The sequence below is a fragment of the Zonotrichia albicollis genome, chromosome 11, assembly GCF_047830755.1.
Source record: "Zonotrichia albicollis isolate bZonAlb1 chromosome 11, bZonAlb1.hap1, whole genome shotgun sequence".
NCBI lineage: Eukaryota > Metazoa > Chordata > Aves > Passeriformes > Passerellidae > Zonotrichia > Zonotrichia albicollis.
Genome location: NC_133829.1, coordinates 17,824,146 through 17,843,831, shown reverse-complemented (window position 1 = coordinate 17,843,831; position 19,686 = coordinate 17,824,146). Strand labels below are relative to the sequence as shown.

At 44.4% G+C, this 19,686-nt stretch overlaps 1 protein-coding gene across 1 annotated transcript in view; it reads left to right on the top strand.

The window, feature by feature from the left end:
- ARIH1 (ariadne RBR E3 ubiquitin protein ligase 1) overlaps window positions 1-19,686 on the top strand; it is a 51,251-nt gene that overhangs the window by 14,572 nt on the left and 16,993 nt on the right. The window contains exons 2-5 of the mRNA XM_074549639.1: window positions 7,102-7,169; window positions 13,041-13,185; window positions 17,778-17,870; window positions 18,188-18,243. Coding sequence (XP_074405740.1) covers window positions 7,102-7,169; window positions 13,041-13,185; window positions 17,778-17,870; window positions 18,188-18,243 — 362 coding nt within the window. The remainder of the gene's footprint in view (window positions 1-7,101; window positions 7,170-13,040; window positions 13,186-17,777; window positions 17,871-18,187; window positions 18,244-19,686) is intronic.

Below are 19,686 nucleotides of genomic sequence, written 5' to 3'. Positions count from 1 at the left end.
CTTTAAGGATGGGCTTTATTCTCCAGAACTGTAGCAAAAGGAAGTAGAAACCAAAGTGTTCTTCAGATTAAATGTATAAAATAAGGGTCAATCTCTCTGTGTCCTGTCATCAAACCTAACTCTCCTGCTATGGAAGTGAGCATAGCTGAAATGCTGGAAGAGACCTTCCCTGGTCGTTTTTAATTTGTGTTGGGTTGGTGGTGGAGCTTCTGCAGTCGTCTGAGAGCAGCAGGGTGAATCCATGCCATCTTTTATTTGGAAGTATTACAGTGCAAATTCAGTTTTTGCATTTCCAAATTTGCTAATTCATCCTGGAATTGTTGCTTTAGTATTTTTTTCTGCTTTTAAAAGCTCTATTAGACAATGGCTCTTCATTGCAGCTCCTAATCATTAACCTGAAAGCTTTCCAAAAGGCTCTGAGAAAATGTAAAGCAGCTGACTGCTTCATTTCTGTCTCTTGAACCAATTAACTGAAGTAATAGAGTTTTCGCTGAAGTTGCTTTTTATTATCTTCCCCTGCTAGAAGAATGTATGTTCTTCAGAGCTGGAAACAGTCAGTAAAGTGCACCTAAGTTACTACAAACTGATCAAGCTACCATTTGGTGCCATCAGGTAATGGTACTAATTCAGTAACTCTGTAAAACTTAGTTTTCAGAATTAGGAGATGATGTGTGAAGGGAGGTTAAGGAGATGAAGAAGGATGTAGGGAGCTGAGGAGATGATCAGTGCTGAAGTTGAGGCAAATGCCAGACTGAGGACAGCAGATGACAACAGTCACAGGGAGTAGCCTGGCTTCTTGTGGAGTTATGAGGAAATGGCAGGAAGCTGGTAAATTTTCAGGTGTTTTAGAGTTCTAACTCCAGTCTTCTGCTATGGCTTCAGTAAGATGCAAAGACCACTGCCTCAGTGGGGTGCAGAGAATGAGCAGTTCTGATGTTGTTATTATCTCTGAGGGGAAGGTGAGGACTATGTGAGACCCACCAGCCTGTTCCAGTGCTGTGAGCCCTGACATGGCCAATGGCAGCAGTGTCCATGGTGTGATGCTGTCCCCAACCCCAGGGGATGGCACAGGGACAGAGCACGGGTGGCTTGGCAGATGGAGTCCTTTAGCTCTGTCCTCTCCTCACAGCAGCCCTCTCATGTTCTGCCTGTAATCCAGCCAGGGAATATTCGATTACACGGAAGTTTTCCAGCAGCTTCTCCGAGTGCTCAGTTGGTGGTGTTTAAAAACCAGCAAGTTTGAGATCATGTCCTGGAAATACTCAACACTTGGATCTCGTCTTCTGTGCTGGCTTCCTGGGAATTTTATTAAGCTGCTAGAAATGAGGTTTTGTGCTTGTAAGATTTCCTGTAATTGTCTCCTGGAAGAATGGATGTGAATGGATCTCCACAAATGAAGGTCACTCAGTCCACTTGCAGAGCAGTGCAAACCTTTTGCTGACAGTTGTACTGTGATCTGTTAAAAGCTGATTTAAGACCCTTTCTAGCTGTATCTTTATATCTGTGTTTATCTGTGTGGGGCTGGGAGAGGTGCAGGTGAAGAGCAGAGGGTCCAAGCAGAGCAGACATCAGGTTATTGCAGAATTTTGGGTGGTACCCCTTGGTTATTGTGTGATGAAGCAGCTCTTTGGTGCCTGTGTTGGTCACAGTCTCATGGTGGGGTTCCTTCTCCTCTCCCCACTGCCATTAAATGTGAGCTCAGGTTTATTTATCAGCGCTTCTCCCATGGCACAGTGTGCATTGACAAGCCTTGGGGATGCTGGGCAGCAGGAGTTTCCACTGGGTGCTCTGCTGTTGCAAGCACTGGGGGTTTGGCTGGTTAAATATTGACAGTGGTGGTGTGTCCCCAGTGCCACAGATGTTTGTGCTGCTTGGCTTCAGACCAGCATTAGCTTGTGGTGGCTCTTTGCTCCTCCACCGAGCCACGCCCTCAGTCTTGTCAGCTGATGTGAAATCCTGGGTTTCCTTGTGCTGGGAAATGTAAACCCAGCCTTGTGTCCCATGGGATACAGCAGTGGACATTGCTGAGGTTTGAACCCTCTGCAGACTTCTGAGGCTTGGGCAAAGTCAGGGTTTCTGAATCTGCTTGGATTCACAAGTGCCAAGCAATTGTGTGAAAACCCAACTGGAAGTGGCATCAATTCCTTATTGCTGTAAAAGCCCTGATACTGGGATGGAGGTGCTGCCGTTGGGATGAAAAGTTTGGAGTGCAGAAGCTACCATGGGTAGAAAACAAAACCATCCCTGATGTGGAAAGAAACAAAGAATTTATCAATATCGTGTCTCCAGGAGAAAGGATTTTGCTGGAGAACTGAGCTTAAGTTGTTCTTAAATGGTTTTTATTTGCAGTAAATGCTGAAACTGAACCAGGAACTGATTCCCAGCATGTGAGGAGAAGCTGAACTGTAGAATGTGCTTTTCTTTGAAATAACATCAAGAATTAACCATGCAACTCGTCTTGATGGATGGAAACATGAATGGATCAAGTGTTCCCACCTGTCATTCAGCAAATTGTGCTGCTTGGAAATTCTGATTCAAGCTAATGTTCTAATAGTATTTAATTTATAATTCATTTATGCATTTAAGTGCATCCAGAGTCTTCCTTCCGATTCATACTTTCTTATTTTGACAGCAAAAAGAATTCTAACTCTTATCACTGATGAAGCTTCCAGTTGAATTAAATTCTATTAAATTAAGGAGTTTTATTTGAATTAATAATGCTTCTTTGGTGAAGTCCAGACCTTTGTAGGGCTTCCTATTGCTGTATCTCCTGCTTGCATTGGTGTGCTGGAGCATGGCAACCTAGATAAGGAGAGTAAATGCAAATACCTCCAGTGAAAGGCTGTGCTGGAGTGGAATTTGTTTGAAGCATATGTGGGACTTGGTTGCTTTGTTAGCTCAAAAAAAAAAAAAAAAATTCCCTGCTGAAGGACTGAGGGTGTTCCTCTCTGGGCCGAGCTTTATTTGGAATGTTTTGTTAGGAAATCTTTTGAAGTGCCCAGAGAATTTCAACAAAATGGCTGCTTTCCTCGGGTTTGTTCCTATCTGGATATCAACAGGCTTGCTGCCCTCAGCTCCAGGCAGTCCAACATGCAAAATTTAATAGGAGGCTGCTGTAAGTGAGATCTGCTGTTTCAGCTTTCATCAGACCACGTTTGGAGGAGAGCATGTTGGCTGTTCCCCTGCTCTCTGTCCTTCCTGGCTGCTTTCTGTAGGAAAATTCATCTCTGTAAACAGAAAATAGCTTTAGGAGGAGCGTGCTCTCGCAGCCTCGGGAGTAATCCCGTCTGAGCAGCAACAGAGCCTGTTCAGAACTAATCTGTGTGTGTGTGGTTGGAGGAAATAATCCTGTGTGCCAAACCAGGAGGCAGACAGAGCCCCTGACTTCCCAGTGCTGTGCAACCCAGGATTTGGACATTCCATTAATTTTTACAGAATGAGTGTGCAGAGTGATGGCTGAGGGTTGGTGCAAAGCTGGAGTGGAACTGGTGTTGAAATAGCAAATAATTTTGGTGGTGTTTTATCCCGGTGTGCCTGAGGTCCAGGGCACAGCTCTCACTGGGGTGGGTGCTGTGGTTGACTCCTGCAGCTCTGCTCTGCAATAACTGTGAGGGAAATGTGTGCATTCCATGATGGTGTACCTGGTCTTACACTGGAACAATCCTTCATGTCAGAACTTTTGGCATTTGTATTTTCCTCGGATTTGCCCCTTAGTTGCCTTCCTCCCATTCTTCTGTGCTCCTCCAGCCCAGATTGTATCCCTGTTCAGGGATGAGCAAGGGCAGGGCTGTGTTAATTCCTGCCTTCTGTGTCTGGGAAGCAGCCAGGGGAGGTTTGGTTTGAATGCTACATCTGGGATGTGGCAGGCACTGCAAGCAGGCAGCCCAGCTATTTCTGGTGGGAGCTTGTCATGCTGCTGGCGTTTCCTTTCTTTTCTAAAATGTTCAACCAACGGTGCTGGAGGAAGCTGGAGCCCAGCAAGCCAGGAGAAGGTGGTAGCTCAGTGTCAACAGTAAAATCCTGAATAATGTCCAGTTTTGTACCCTGACCTCTCAGTGCTGGGATACCTGGGGGCTCTGACCTAGGGAAAATTTTGGAAAGCTGCAGTTCCTGTGTGTTGGGAAAATGGAGAAGCCACAGATGAAACCCTCTTGTCCTTTCCAGCCACATCTCCTTTGGGGAGTGGTATTTAATGGATCAGCCTTGTTCTACTTAATAATCACTGCAGACCGTTGGAGTTTCTTACCTATGAATTGTAATTTTTCCTTCAGTGGAGGGGAAACCTTCTGTCTTTTTAAAGTCAGCCAGAGACCACTACCTCAGCTGCCCCTTAGCCTATTAAGTGATTAACAGGTATTCCCAGAAGCCTTAATAAGTGGCCAAGTGGGCTGCTGTGGGAGAAGATAGGACAAGACTTTGGGCTGATTTTAATTAAAGCTGTCTCAATGCCTTTGCTTGAGAAATGGAGAAAATTGTGTTTCTCTGTACATCTGGCAGATTTCTGGGCTGAGTGAAGACTCCTTATGTTGAAGGGCTGTGTGCTTTGCTATGTGAAATTAATAACTGGAGAACTACAGGGGCTGGTATCATAACCAAGATAATCTAGAGATAAGATAGGTTTATTTACTAAAGTATATTTTTATCTTTGATTAAATTGCTCCAGGAATTGTGTCTAAGTGAGCTTTTAAGAACTCCTTTAAAGTACTCCTACATAGTACAACCAGAGTTACAGAAAAGGTTGTTGTGGAGATCCAAATACAAAATAACCTGGAAAGATCAGAAACTAAACCCCACAAGAGGCTGCTGGATGGAGACCCTTAAATTCCCATAGAGCTTTTTATTGGCAGGACTGAGTTGAAAGGGTTGAGCTGCTTGTTCCCCTTGCAGGGCTGGCTAAGGGAGGGGTGCTCTGGGAGGGCTGGTGCCGTGTGGTTGTGACCCAGGCACCTGGTGCTGCTGCAGGGGAGAGCTTGGATCTCTGTCACCTGGGGACAGCTGCAGATACGGGCCAGACCCACACTGTCACCATGTGTCCGATTTTCGGCTGTTTGGATGGCCTGGAAAGGCCCGGGGTGGCCTTGGGGCAGCCGCGTTTCAAAGGAACAGAAGAGGCTTCAGTTCTTTTCTCGGTCTCGGTGTTTATTAATTGTTTATCTAAAAGATTTTCTCTCGGCCCGACAGAGCTCTGCTCAGCAGCCAGCCATGAGCACGCTCCCTGCCCTCCGGGCGGTCACCTATCTTTATACCCAAAGTTACATATACAATATTTATTATTTTTCCTCAATACCTTTCACCCTTATTGCCCAGTGCACTTTTAGTAATGACCAATCCCAAAGTGCCACCATCACCACAGAAGATGGAGGAGAAGAAGAAGAAGAAGAAGGACAGGACACGCCCCAATTCCTCCATCTTACTTCTCTAACCCCCCCTGTACAGAAATCCTAAACCCTGTGTTTCACTCTCTAATTAACTAATCCCTTCACCATTCACCCCGGTGAAACCCTCCTGTCCTCATACAGGTGTCGTCTCCTGTGTAGGGTCAAAGTCCAGCCCCAGACACTTCTGGAACATTCCAGGACTCCCGAGCCCCCCAAGGGTGCTCTCGGTGACTCGGCACCTCAGTCCTGGGGTGCTGAGATCCCACAACCATGCAGGACCCATTTCTGCTATCTCCTGCCCCACACTGGATCTGCTGTCCCAGCTGTTCCCTCAGGGATCTGCTCAAACCTTTCTGTAGCTGCGTTGCTTCACATGGGCTTTTTAAGCTGGAGAAAAATTCTGAGTTTGGCCTTAAACAATCTGTGCTGGCATTAATAAGAGTCAGAACACACTGTAGAAGGAGAGGAGTGTCACTTTTTATAGTATAAACCTCAAGACTTGTTCTTTGTGCTTATTACACTGTCACCCGAGGGCTTTATTTCGGTGAAGGTTTTGTTGGTGCTGGTGAAAGAGGCTGTCCTGCTTTCCCCTTGTGCTAATGCAGCTGTTTGTGTGGTCAGGCAATCAAATAGATTGGAGAACTGATTCCATGAAAAAAAACCAACCTAAAGGAAAAGAGAAGATGAGTTTGAGTCATTATTTGCAGCATAAAATGGCTGTGGTGGTGTGGGCTGATGAGGGCAGGAGATGCAGGGGTGGGGTGGGATCTCTGCTGTGGGTGACAGCACTGGCTTTTGGCAGCATCAGGTTGTGGCTGTGGCTGCAGGGCTCAGGAAATCACATTGCTGGTTTATGTCCTACTTTTCAACAGCTTCAGAGCGTCCATTGAACGTTGGCCCTGAGGCAAACTTCCATTTTGGTGTCAAATGGCAAAGTACACACGCAGCCGCTCTCAGGGCCCTGCTCTTGTCTCCTTTGCATGTAAATGGTCCTAAAACTGAGCCCAGGGAGTGGCTTTGGAGAGCTAAAATGTGGTTCTGGGGTGTAACAGAAGCCATATGGTCTGGTGGGTTTCTCATATAATCAAACTCTTGGCTGATGGTTCAGATTTAGTTGGAATAAAAACTTGTACATGAGTGAAAATCAGCTCTTATGTTCCACCTTCCTGCTGACCTTTCTAGACTGTATTTCTTTCCTTAGCTTTCTTTCCTTAGCTGCCCTGAGTTTTTTTCTGGATTTGATGTTGCTTCAGGAACTTCTGAGAGGTTTTCCAGGGACTTCTTACACTGTTCTAGGACACTTTTCAGCCCAAGTGTTTTGATGGTCAGGGCTGGATTATTCTTGCTCTGCAAGTAGTGTGGAGATTGTGGCAAAAATGGATGGGATGGGTAGAAATCAGCCCTTCCTGCATTTTACAGACATCCTGGAATTGCATTGTGTGGGCATGCTGGATGTGGGGATGTTGGCCTGTGGTAGGTTTAATTAGTCTGGTCCTTAAATGTCCAACCAAATTCTCATTTTATTCAGGTGCTTGAATTTACAGAGTTGGGTTTTTTTTTTCCTTTTAAAATTTGTCAAGTCCAGCTATTTCCCAGTCCGTGCCAATAAACCTGTATTGTCTGAACAGATGATGTTATCAAACACCCTGATTTTCCCTTTGCCTGATGTTCTCACCCTGGCTTGCTCACTCAATTATTGATTGTTTTGCTCTTCTTTCTCCAGAACCCGGCGACCATCACTCGAATACTGCTTAGCCATTTCAACTGGGATAAGGAGAAGCTGATGGAGAGGTAAGCAGCTGCAGAGCTGGAAAAAATGTTTGTTCCTGGATCAAGTGAGGATGGATGAATGCACAGTGTGTGGCAGGAGAATCTTTTGTGTAAGCTCTAAATGTTCCCCCTTTCCCAGCTAAGGGTGACTGGTGACTCATTGTTGTAATATTATTGATGCCTGGTTAGATTTAAAGTTGTGGAAGTTATGTTGCCCATTGGAAAGAAGGATTTCCAGTTTGAACATGTACAGGCTATGAGCAGGCTTTGGAAAAAAGCAAGCAGGAACAGGTTCTTGTTATCTAGCAACTGTTTTGGATTTGGGTTTAGCTGCTCATGCCTGTCATGCTGGCATGTGTATTCCTGACATGTTGATTTGCTGCTCTGGCCAAGGCTAAATTGTTCCTGCCTGATAATGGTCCTGCCTTGTCTTCATCTCCACAGCTCCAGGTTTTCTCTAGGGTGTGTAAATAAAGGCTTCAATTTTGCCTCTCCCTGCCTCCCCCTCAGAGCAGAGTGTTTTGTGGTTATTTCCCATCTTGGATTCCCAGCTCTTGGAATGTTGCTTGATAAAGGTACTTCTCAGTTTGTTGTTACACAGTGGAGCCCAAATCCAGCTGCATTTGCTTCATTCCAATGCCAGTGTTGGTGTTGAAGAAAGTTGAGGGAGCTGGAGAATTTAAATTCATTTAGAAACTGGGAGGAGGATGAATCTGGACCTAAAGGAGCAGTAAAAGCTGTGCAGGGACTTGCTGGTTGTGCTGGTCTTTCTTGGTGTGAAATGACCAATGGGTGGGTGTGGAGGGCCTGGTAGGATCATTAGTTGATTTTTCCCTTAATTACCATTTCCTTTACCTGATAATCAGGCTATGGGAAAATGAGATGTGCTTGGAAAACCAGAGCAGTTACTGGTGCTCCTGTGAGTTGATAAATGTCCCTTCACTGACCCTGGGCTAGTTTGGTACTCTCTCACCCAGGGCAAGAGGAGCAAAGGTTTTCACACTGTCAGTGATTATTTTGGAGTATAAATATTTGTGCTATCCTTGGCTAATGGATTTAGGACATCTTTAGTGCCCTTTGTGTAATATTTTTGGTTAGTGATGGTGCTCAGGTATAAGCTATGTTTTGTTTAAGCTAGATTTTTTTTCTAAAGTGATTGTATTTTTTACAGCTTTCTAGTCCTTATTTTCCTGAGATTGACCTCTTTTAATAAATGTTGGAAGTCTGAAAGCTTTGTGTTACAAATATATCCACTATTTAACTACAACTGTTAAGAATTGATTTAATACCTGCTTTGCAACACTTGATATTTGAGTTTCTTGGGCTGGTTCTCTTAGTTGGGGTAAAGTTCACTCTCCTTGACTGTGAGATACCTCTACACAAGTGGATTTTTTCCCTTGTTGAAAGCTTGTTTAGGGCTGCCATCAATTTAAAAATAAAAAGTTGGGCTGTGTTTTTTTTTTTGTTGTTTTTTTTTCCTCAAGGGAGATGCTAACCAGGTCAATGTGAGGTATTATTGTTAAGGCTTTTCCAGTTTAAGTACATGTTATATTTACAAATGCACAGGTAAACATATTCATTAAAATACTTACCTCAGCAGGATTACTCCTGTGAGTAATAGAATACATGACTTGCTTAGGCACACCTGTTGCACACTGCTCCCAGTTTTGGTGCTTATTGATGCCCTGTTGTATTAGAAAAACACCAAAACAAGATCTTTGCAGTGCCTGGTGCTGCCTTCTGCACCAAAAAACTTCCATGAAATCTTCTGGAGTGCAGAGCTGTGTTAAAGCAGGAGAAGGAAGCTGGGTAGGAGGCTGAGAACAAACTCTTGCTGTTCAAGAGGGTTTGGTCATTGCTGTGGTGATAGGTGAGGATTATGGGGAAAACACCACCCCAAAATACACATTTTGCTTGGAAGTTGCTGTTGTTTGATGTATTTGCAGTTCCTAATTAGTGCCTGTTTTCTCTTAGCTCATGGTGAGTCAGCACCAGCTCCCAGCAGCCTTATCAGCCCTGGCCTGGAGGAAAGCACTTCAACCAAGTGGCTCCTCTTTTTTTTTTGATAAGTGGGGAGGTCTGAGCTTGTGACATGAAAATTTCTCTGTTTTCCCACTTTTTTTTTTAGCCTTGTTATGCCTGTTTTTAATGAGCGGGTTGTTGCTGTCTGTGCCAGCTTTGTCATGGAATAATTACACAGTGGTGTTCAGAGGGCAGATGTGCTACAGATATTTATTCCACTTACAGTAGAGTAATAACAGCCACAATTAAAAACCTGCCCTGTCCCACTGGTGAAACTTTAATTGTTTGTGTGCAAAAGCAAAATTGGAGGTTTGGGGTGGATTTGTTTGTAGGATGGACGTGATGAGTGGAAGAGATAGTAGTTCAGCCTCTGATATGCTGCATTAAGGAGAATAAAGATGTCAAATATTGTTTTCCTGGGTCTTGCAAGCTGGATTCATAGAGATAGGAGAGCAACAGGTGCACAATTGTGGGATCTCAGCACCTCAGGACTGAGGTGCCGAGTCACCGAGAGCACCCTTGGGGGGCTCGGGAGTCCTGGAATGTTCCAGAAGTGTCTGGTGGCTGGACTTTGATCCTACACAGGAGACGACACCTGTATGAGGACAGGAGGGTTTCACCGGGGTGAATGGTGAAGGGATTAGTTAATTAGAGGGTGAAACACAGGGTTTAGGATTTCTGTACAGGGGGGTTTAGAGAAGTAAGATGGAGGAATTGGGGCGTGTCCTGTCCTTCTTCTTCTTCTTCTTCTCCTCCATCTTCTGTGGTGATGGTGGCACTTTGGGATTGGTCATTACTAAAAGTGCACTGGTCAATAAGGGTGAAAGGTATTGGGGAAAAATGATAAATAATGTACACATAACTTTGGGTATAAAGATAGGTGACCGCCCGGAGGGCAGGGAGTGTGCTCATGGCTGGCTGCTGAGCAGAGCTCTGTCGGGCCGAGAGAAAATCTTTTAGATAAACAATTAATAAACACCGAGACCGAGAAAAGAACTGAAGCCTCTTCTCGTCCTTCGATACGCGGGCTGCCCCAAGGCCACCCCGGGCCTTTCCAGGCCCTTCAAACAGCCAAAAACCGGACACACAATGACCACATCACCTCAGAACCAAGTGAAGAAAATGCTTTAATTATTATTACCTTCCAATTTTGCTAAGGCTCATGCTGTCCTCTCCTGAGGGGAGTTTGGGGAGGCACCTCTGTGTGATGAAGAGGTTAAAATGCAGCTTTTCCTGCTTTATGTGCCTTCCTCTGGTCATTTTGTTAAGAGAAAAGTGTCTGAGCATGTCCCCAAGGCCTGATTGAATCCCTGGAGGCACAGCCAGAGATAGAGCAGTCCCTTGGAGCTGCTTATCTTGGTGGCCACATGTCCCTGTTTGCTCTGAGTGAAGCAGGGATGTCAGGAATGCCCAGATTGCCTCTTCTCCACAACCTGCTGCCTGCTTTCCTTGGAACAAATAAATCCTTTCCACTCTTCAGCAGAGGCTGGACAGGTGAAAAATGGTGCATGGCAGGAGTTTTGATGTGGAGATATCTTTTATTGGGAGTGTTTTGATGCACTGACACTCACAAAATGCTCTTCCATGGAAGTAAATATCCCAAAGTGTGTACTAGAAGCAATTTTTTTTTCAGTGAAAAGGCTTTTTATCTTTGATACTCCCATGGGTAGGATTTGATTATGTCTGGAAAATGGCGATTAGGCAGTTGCAAACAGCAGGAGGGAGTTTTGAGGAGATAAAGGGGCTGACAGCTTGATCCCTCTGCCAAAAAGCCTTGGTGTTGTTATAGATTTGGTCTTGGTAAGTAGAAATACTTGAAAATAATGGACAAACACTGGTTTGTCCATTTATTTTAAAACAGCAGAAAAAACCCCAACTTTGTGATGGAGCAAATGAACTTCAGAGAATTAATAGAGGAAATTCTCGTGCTCCAGAAGAGCTGGAATTACTCAGTATCTGCATTGTGAAGGGAAAGGAGGGCACAGGATTTAAAGGGCTGTTGGAGGTGCTGTGCTCCTCCCTAGGATGGAAATAAGGATGGAGCTACCAAGAACCAACACTTTAATAGAGAGTATTTGAGGAGAAATCAGAATTATTTGAGTTGTAACAGCAGTTAGAGAGCTGTTGGACTTTGGAATATCCATTAGAAGTATGTTTTCAGGGAGATCCACTCTCTAAAAATGCAGTTTTTACTCTGCATTTTCTGGAATTCTTACGACCCAATGGCTGCATGAGTATGAGTCTGAGAGACATACTTAAAAATAAATTTGGAAATTTCTTACTCAGAAAGAAAATGCACAAAAAGAAAACAGCATGGAGAAGCAGGAATACTATCCATAGGTATTGAAAGGGGATAGGAAATTCCAGGTGAACAAAGTCAAGTTCCTGACATGGATATTCACCCTTAAAACCAGCCCACACTACAAAAAGCTCTGGTATTTCCATAAGCATTTAGCTGGTCATGAGTATCAGGGTTCAAGTTGCATCATAGCATTTGTATACAAAACTATTTTCCTTGCAAGCTTCTCACCCAGCTGTGTGTCTGCTCTCCTCAGAGCATGTCCTGTGCTGCTCCTGCTGCCTCTAAGAGCAGTTGGAAGGCTGGAAAACTTTTGTGGACTTAATATTTGTCCATGGTTCTTAATAAACAAATACTGCCTGTAACGGGATTGCACTGAATTCATTTGCTAAAATTTTCTAAATATATAATTTGATATATTTAGATTTTTTAAATTGAAATTTTTATATATTTAGATCTAAATATATATTTAGATTTTATATTTAGATTTAAATATAACATGCAAATTTCTAAATATAGTCCTCTAAGCAAACAAAAGAACTTGGTTGAGTAAAATCCTGAGCTAACATTGAAAACCAATGGCAAAACCTCGTGGATACTGTGATGCCAGAATTCACCACTTCCATCCAGATTCCAGTGTCTTGAAATATAAGATCTAAAATGCATGAACTGCATTGAGAAACTTATGAAACAGCAGGAAAATTGATGTTTTTTCAATGATAAATCAAGCCTTGTTGGTAGGGAGAGCTGTAATGGAGCTGGGCAATGACTTAGTGGGTTTGGCTGGGGATGTGTGCATGTGATGGGGCTGTTAATTGGCTGGGGTAATTAGTTCTTTGCAGCTGCTGCAGGCTGGAGAGAGGTGTGGGAAGGATTCTGGGAAGAAGCTGAGCTTTCTGATAATGATTCTCTCCAGTTTGGGCCTCCTCTCCAAAGAGCAGCTTTTTACAAGCCTTTAAAGCAAACCAATATTGTTTCCCTTAAGGGAATAGGGAACAGAAAGGAAGTGATCTTTTTTCACCTCCCAAAAGCAATTTTGCATCCTCCTTTCCAATAGGTCCCTGATCTTTGGAAGCAATGTAAACCTGGAATTGTATTTTTTAGGAGCTTGTTAAATTACCTCAGGTTGATTGAAGAGAAAAGATGCTCAAACAGCTAATGATAAGAATATTAGGAAAAATGGAAGACTTCAGTAGAGAAGAATTGAGCTTGAAGGCATCAAACCTGTGTTTTAGGAAGGTGTTCCAATGCCTGAACTGTGAACTCATGTTCTTGCTTTAGTTTGCTGTCCTGGAATTCTAACGCCAAGCAATTGGGAGAGTCACAAATTACTTGAAATGCAGCAGAAGAATTGAATGTGGCTGAATTTCAGGAGTGTTTAATTCAAGGGAGAGTCTCTGAAATTCTGCAGTTGTCTGATATCCACCTCTGTGTTGTGTTAGAGAAGGGTTTGTTGGAAGGAGTGGGTGTATGAGTTTTGAAATACAAAAAGCATCTTTGTACACTTAACTGCTACATAGAACAGAAATCTGATTTAGAAGGTGGTTAAATTTTCCTTCTGTGTTGTGCAGGTACTTTGATGGCAACTTGGAGAAGCTCTTTGCAGAGTGTCACGTAATTAATCCAAGTAAAAAGTCGCGAACGCGCCAGATGAACACCAGATCATCAGCCCAGGACATGTCCTGTCAGATCTGCTATCTGAACTACCCAAACTCCGTGAGTACCCTGCTGCTGCCTCTCTGTTTCTTGAGGCTGGGATTGAGGTTTGGTGGTAGATTGAGATGGTAGTTCATGTTTGGACTCATGTTTGTTATTTCTTATCAGTGAAGCAGCCTCACAGCCATGAGTTCAGCAGTGTTTCATTAGCAAGGCACAGAATGGCCAACAATCTCTTGGTACAAGGTCTTTTAAGACTAAACTATCCAATTAAGAAGTGACACCCAGATTATTTTCCCTTTTAACCCAATAACTGATACCTGGAAACCCTCAGTGCTTACTTTTCTGTCCAATTGCAAAACATCACCCAAACCCAGATTATTTTCCCTTTTAACCCAATAACTGATCCCTGGAAACCCTCAGTGCAGACTTTTCTGTCCAATTACAAAACATCACCCAAACCCATGAAGAAGGTAAAGAAGAACAGCCTGTGTTTTCCCTAAAACCTCCATCTTTATTTATTTCATATATATTTATATGAAATAAACATTTCATATAAATTCATATTTATTCATAGAAATTTCATATTTATTTCTGTATTCTTAAACCCCAAACCCTAAGTTCTCCACCCTGTGATATTACACTTTTAACCAACTACACACCCATAATCCCAGTCCTATCAGTCAATTTTGGAACTGTTCTCTACAGCCTCAGGTTAAATGTAGTGTTCTCTTGCAAGTCTGTGCCTTTCAACACAGAAAGTTTAAAATTCTCAGCATCCAGGGTTCCAACACTACCTGAACAGCAACTCCCCAAATTTCCAACCTGAAACTTCACATTTTCCTGCACAGCACCTCTGAGGGTGTTGGGGCTTGGGCAGTGGTGTGGTAAAGTTCAGGAAAAAGCAAGCAGGTGATGTTTGCAAGGATCTGATACCAAGTGAGATGTACAGATAAAGGATGTGTGAAATTCAAACCTGTGAAAAGCATGATGGGCAGAGGGATTTACTTAAATAGAAAGACATGGTAGGAAACAGCTTTTAAAAGCAAAATAGTCAAACAAGGGAGGTCTAGAAAAATGTAGTGGAAGTAAAAATGTAGATGTCTTTGGATCTTTATTAGATTGGACAGTATTCTTTTGGTCAGACATGAGGGTGTGTTACTCAGTGCTTGCTGGGGCTCTGCATCAATGCTCTGGGTCATAGTGTGACATTTTTTTGTCCCTGCTGACCAAACTGAGGCATTCCCATACACTGCTAAGAGGTCCAGGCTCTGCTGGGGCTCCCAGGGGCAGGACATACTGTTGGGAGACCTGGGAGAAAAGGAGGTGAGTGGAAGAGCTCAAATTGGAGAGTTCAACAAAAGGCAAAGTGCTGATAGGAAGGAATTCTTTTATTGGATCCTGTTCTTTGTGAGGGAGCTGCCCCTCCAGAGCACCCTAAAACAAGTGCTGGGCCTTTCCAGGCCTGCCATAAGGCTTTGCTCTTGCTCTGGCTGTGTTTTCACAAGGAACCATGATGAGCTTTGGGGTTCAGGAGTGCTGGGGTGAAGTTCCCTGGCTGTGGCGTCTCCCTGGCTCTGGGTATTCTTCCCTGGAGTGGACAGAGCTGAGCCAAGCCCAGCTTCAGCCTCTCATTCTCAGCATTGAGGTCCCTGTTGCTCTTCAGCCAGGAACCACAAGGCTTCATGTGTCTCCTCTTCAGCCTCGTGTGCCCTGACTTCTTCTTGTGAAGAGTAGCTGGGCAGGCAAATCCCTGCTCTGTGTGATGAGGTGCTTTGCAAAAGAAAGGCAATATATTCTAATATATTGTTCTCTCCATTTTAATGTAGTTTCTGTGCTAGATGGGGGTACAACCCACAAGTGACAGCCCTGTCCTCTGGCTGTGCTGCCTGGGAAGCAGAATCACACAGTCATGGGACAGGCCCACAAGGATCATGGAATCCTGTCCTGCACAGGATAACCTCTAAAACCACACCCCAGCATTGGCTAGAGTTTTGGAACTGGGAAGAACAGCACAAAACATGCTAACACTTCTTGATTTTGTAGCTCAAATAGCAGTGGCCCAGCTGTTAGAAGAGCAGATTTTTAGCTGGAGCAGAGAGATGTTGCAGGTGAGCAGGGCTCTCTCTGTTGCTGGTGTTAAAAGACATCAGAGGGGACTCTGTTTCTTTGCCCTACAGAAAAGCTGGAGCCTGTAGGAAAACTAATATTTATTATTTCTTCTGTAAAAGGCTGTAGTGTCTCTGTCTAAGGTGATTGAAATCTGTTTTGAAATTTGTTTTAGTCGATGTGAATTATAAATTCTAGGATTATTTTTATGTTCAATGCCTAACCTAAAATCTCAGCTTTGAAAATCCTCTTGCAATAATTAGCTAATTATTTTTCCATGTGAAAGCTGGGGTGGGTTTGCACTGAGATCCCCTTTCAGCCTATGGAAAGCTGAGAGTTTGGAGCTGTTAAGAAGTTTTACAGTGTACAAATGTTGCAGGAATGTCAGTCTTGAAATTCCCTCTCTCCCATCTTCAAAGCCTTTGTAGCTCTTCAGTCACCTCCACAGAGCTGTGGTTTGAGGTTTTGGGAAACACCTGCCCAACAAAGCATTTGAAGCTCTCATCCTGCAAGCTTGAGGATTCAAGGGAGATGTTTCACCTGCTCTGTGTCCCTGTCCAGCCCTGTCAGGTCCCAGCAGTTCTTTTGGGTGACACTTCTATTGGGAAAACAGGAACTGGGAGGGTCATGGCTTTGCCTTTCTCCTCTCCTGCCCCTCACCCTCAGGAGAGTGGGCTGGGGGTGTTTTTGGGAACATCCTGCTTGTCCAGGCTGCAGATGTTGAGCTCAGATGTGGTGACAGCAGAGCTGTCCCCTGGGCTAATGAGGAATCACTGCTCCCCCCATCCTTGGTGGTTTGATGTTGGCCTTTTTATTTGCTCCCTTGACATCTGCTGTCAGCTGAGCCAAAAATAATTGGGAACTCCCTCAAAGTAAAGAAAAGAGCTGAGAGATTCTCTGCATTCCTTGCAGCCTGGGAGGAAGTGTGGTGCTGGTGGCTGCCTTTCTGTGGGCATTCAGCAAAGCATTTCCCTGCCTGAAATAACCAAAGCAGGTCTCACATGGAGATGTGTTCTGTGCTGCTTCCTCATGTGTGCCTGCTGCAGGAGTGTTGAATTCAGTAGGAGATGATTCCCTTGTCTGTCCCTGCTTCCCATCACGTGTGGAGAAGCCAGTGCAGTCTTTGGGATGGTTTCATGCTGTGGCACCCCAAAAGTTCCAGATGTTGAAGTGTTTTTCCTCTAACTCTGCATCTCCAGGAGCCACAGCAGCATCTGTGGAGCATCATGCATCTTGTTAGCTGGCTCAGCAAGGGTTCAGAAATGGGAAGGTATCTTTGCACTCTTGCAGCCAGTGTACCTGGCACCACATAGCTGTCAGCCTCCTCTCTGGTATTTGTTGTGTTTTTTTGGGGTGGATGTTTCTGTTTTTACCTGGAGGCAAGTCAGAAGCAAGTTTCCAGACCCAGTCAGGTCAGAGTGAGCCGTGTTGGTGCTCACACTGCAGCCTGTGCTGGTGGCAGGAGTGTCAGAGCAGTGCCAGCCCTGGCAAAGGGCAATGCCAGAGCATCCAGAGATGGCACAGCACAGCTGCTGCACCTCTGTGGATGGACACAATGGATCTGTGGTGTCTGAGAATGCTTGGAAAGAGCATTTGCCTCAAGTGGATTCTCCTTTCCTCAGTCACCACCATCCTGCTGCTGTTTTGGGCTGTGCCACAGAGCACTTCAGGTTCTTTCCTCTGTGCAGTTTTCATGGTTTGATGGTGTCTGAGGGTGGAGTTCTGGTTTTATCTCACTAGCTGAGGAGTTGGTTTGAAAAGCTGAGCCAGCAAATATTACCTCAATAGTGGTACAAATGAAGTGTTTTAAATACAGTTTTTCTTGGTGCTGACTTTGAGTATAAAATAACTTTCAGCTGACCAGAGCAAAGTACTTCAGTTCCACTCTTTCCTCAGCAGTGTTTACTTCTGCACCCCTTGTGTAACCACTCAGCCCCAGATGATATCTTGCCAGCTCTGTGCAGATGATGCAGACAAGGATGGAGTTGTCCCTGTTGCTGTCTGTGACAGCAGCTCATTATTGAATTGTGTTTATCAATTTACACCTGCCAATTAGGATCATGAGTGTCCTCATCTGATGAGCATCTGAGTTTCAGGGGGAACTTCCCTGGGGAGGTCTGGGACTTTTGGGCAGCACCCACGTGTGCCAAGGGGAAGAAATAGGAGGAGTGAAGAGTCTGTATCCTTGTCACTGTCACCTGTTTGGTGTTGCATTTATTTGACTGATTTCCAAGGCAAAATGGTAGTGTGCTCCATATACACACCAAAAGCAAGGATAAATGGAAATGGGCAGGATGGAAACATGGGCCACACCTGTCCTTGCTGCTGGGCTTGGGGATTAAAGTCTGGCTTTGGAACAGTGACTAAGGCTGCCTTGGCAGTGTTCTGTAGGGGTGATGATGCAAAGAGAATAGCAGTGTCTCAGCTTTGGTGTGAGGAATGAGGGTTGGGATGGATGAACTGCACAGCACCAAGAGGGGGAAATTATTGAGTCAATCCACGGGATAAAATCAGGCCATGTCTTGTGTTCTTTGTCATTGCAGTATTTCACTGGCCTAGAGTGTGGACACAAATTCTGTATGCAGTGCTGGAGTGAATATTTAACTACCAAAATAATGGAGGAAGGCATGGGACAGGTAAAAACTCAACTCACCTCATGGCTTATTTCTGGAAATCCTGTGTATTGGAGAGAGGGGGGAGAGTCTCTCTGGTAAAGTTTAAAAAAACCCAAAAGAACAACAGAGAAAACCCAAACCCCAAAGGTTTGGGGGCTACAGGCTCTGCTGAGGTGAATCTGGAGAGACTTCAGTGGGGTTGGTGCAGGTTTTTGGGCTGGGGAAGGAGGAACCAGTGGCACTCCTTTCTCTGTGGTGAAGTCTGGTGCCTTGGAATTCCTTGTGATGCAGAACCAGGATAACCACTGTTCCTCCTCTGACCTTTTTGTGCTTTTCAGACCATTTCATGCCCTGCCCATGGCTGTGATATCTTAGTGGACGACAATACAGTTATGTAAGTAATTCTCATGGCTTTGCTCTCTTTCCTTTGTGTTACTCATGTGCTATTCAGATCTATTCAAATAAACTAACAAACTGCACAGAGGCTTGCAGGCAGCAGAGGAACTGCCTTGAAGTGTCTGCTTTGATTCCAGAATGTCTCTGAACTTCCTGTTGAGGTGTGAAAACCCCATGTGATGGCACTGGGAGGAAACACTCCCTGACCAGTTTGGTCAGTGTGACACCAGGGTTTCCAAACCCTGTTTTACTGCTTTGTGCACTTGGTTTCCTTTGATTTAGGTAGGAATCTGGGACTTCTACCCAGGTCAACCCACTGGTTGCCCAAGCCCTATAGCTGTGGTTAAGAGGTGAGTCAGGGGACAGGAGTCCTAAGGGCTGATGCAGGATGTGTTTTTTGCCCTCTGATAGGAGGCAGTTGACCCTCAAACACAAGATTTGATTAAGGTGGTGTGTCATGCTGTATCCTTGGAATTATGAAGTTGTCCAGCTGCAGAATGACTGATAGAGTTCATGGTGGAGCAGTGAACTCCATGAGCTTCCTTCTCTTTTATACCAAGGGAAGTTGTTGCATGAGCAATATCCTTCATAATGTTGAGCTTTGTTCAAGTTCATTTTAATTCTTCTTGCTAAAACATCTCAGTAGAGGCTTATTCTGTTACCTTGTTCTTTCCTTCCTGAAGCCTGACTCACTCATTGATATTAATTTGGTGTTTTTTATTATCAGCTGCTTTCAGAGTAACGATTTTCCCAATTTTGGCTCTTGGTTACTCATGGAGTGTAGGCTGGATGGAAGTGGAAGTGGCTGAAATGCTTTCCTGCCCTGTTGAGGGGTGGTTTGTAGAGCCTAGTGGGTGGAAACTGAGCTGAAGTTGGCATGTCTTGAGTAACTTGATTGAGATTTTTGTTTACCAGAGGTTGAACTTCAATTTGTGGAGTCAAACGCTCTCAGCAGGACTTTTTGGAGTGTTTTCTTGATTGCTGCAGTTGGGATGAGCTGTTGAAAGAGTGCATGTGAAATGGAGTAGCTGAAAGCATTGGGGGTGGCAGCAGCAAGGAAAGGAGGGCAGTGCTTGGGATTGCCCTTGGCTGGAGAGAGCAGGGAGGAGGCCTGGGATAGGGCAGTGGTCCCATTTGTCTGGGTAAAACTAGAAACTGTTCCTAGAGGTAAAAATCCACCTTTCCCTGGTCTTACATGCATTTCTGTGGGGAGGAAGGTGCATTTTTTGAAAAAAACTTTCCTTTAAAAGCCAGCAAAACAACTGTGGCAATCTTAGGATATGTCAATATATACGTCAAAAAATGTAAATTATCTCAACTGGAACCTGTACTCACTTCTGTGTTGTTAATTATTACTTTTTAGGTCCTTTCCTGTTTGCAAAGTCTCCAGCTCTCTGTTTCCAAGTGATAAGAACACAAAATTAATATGATTTATGGGCTC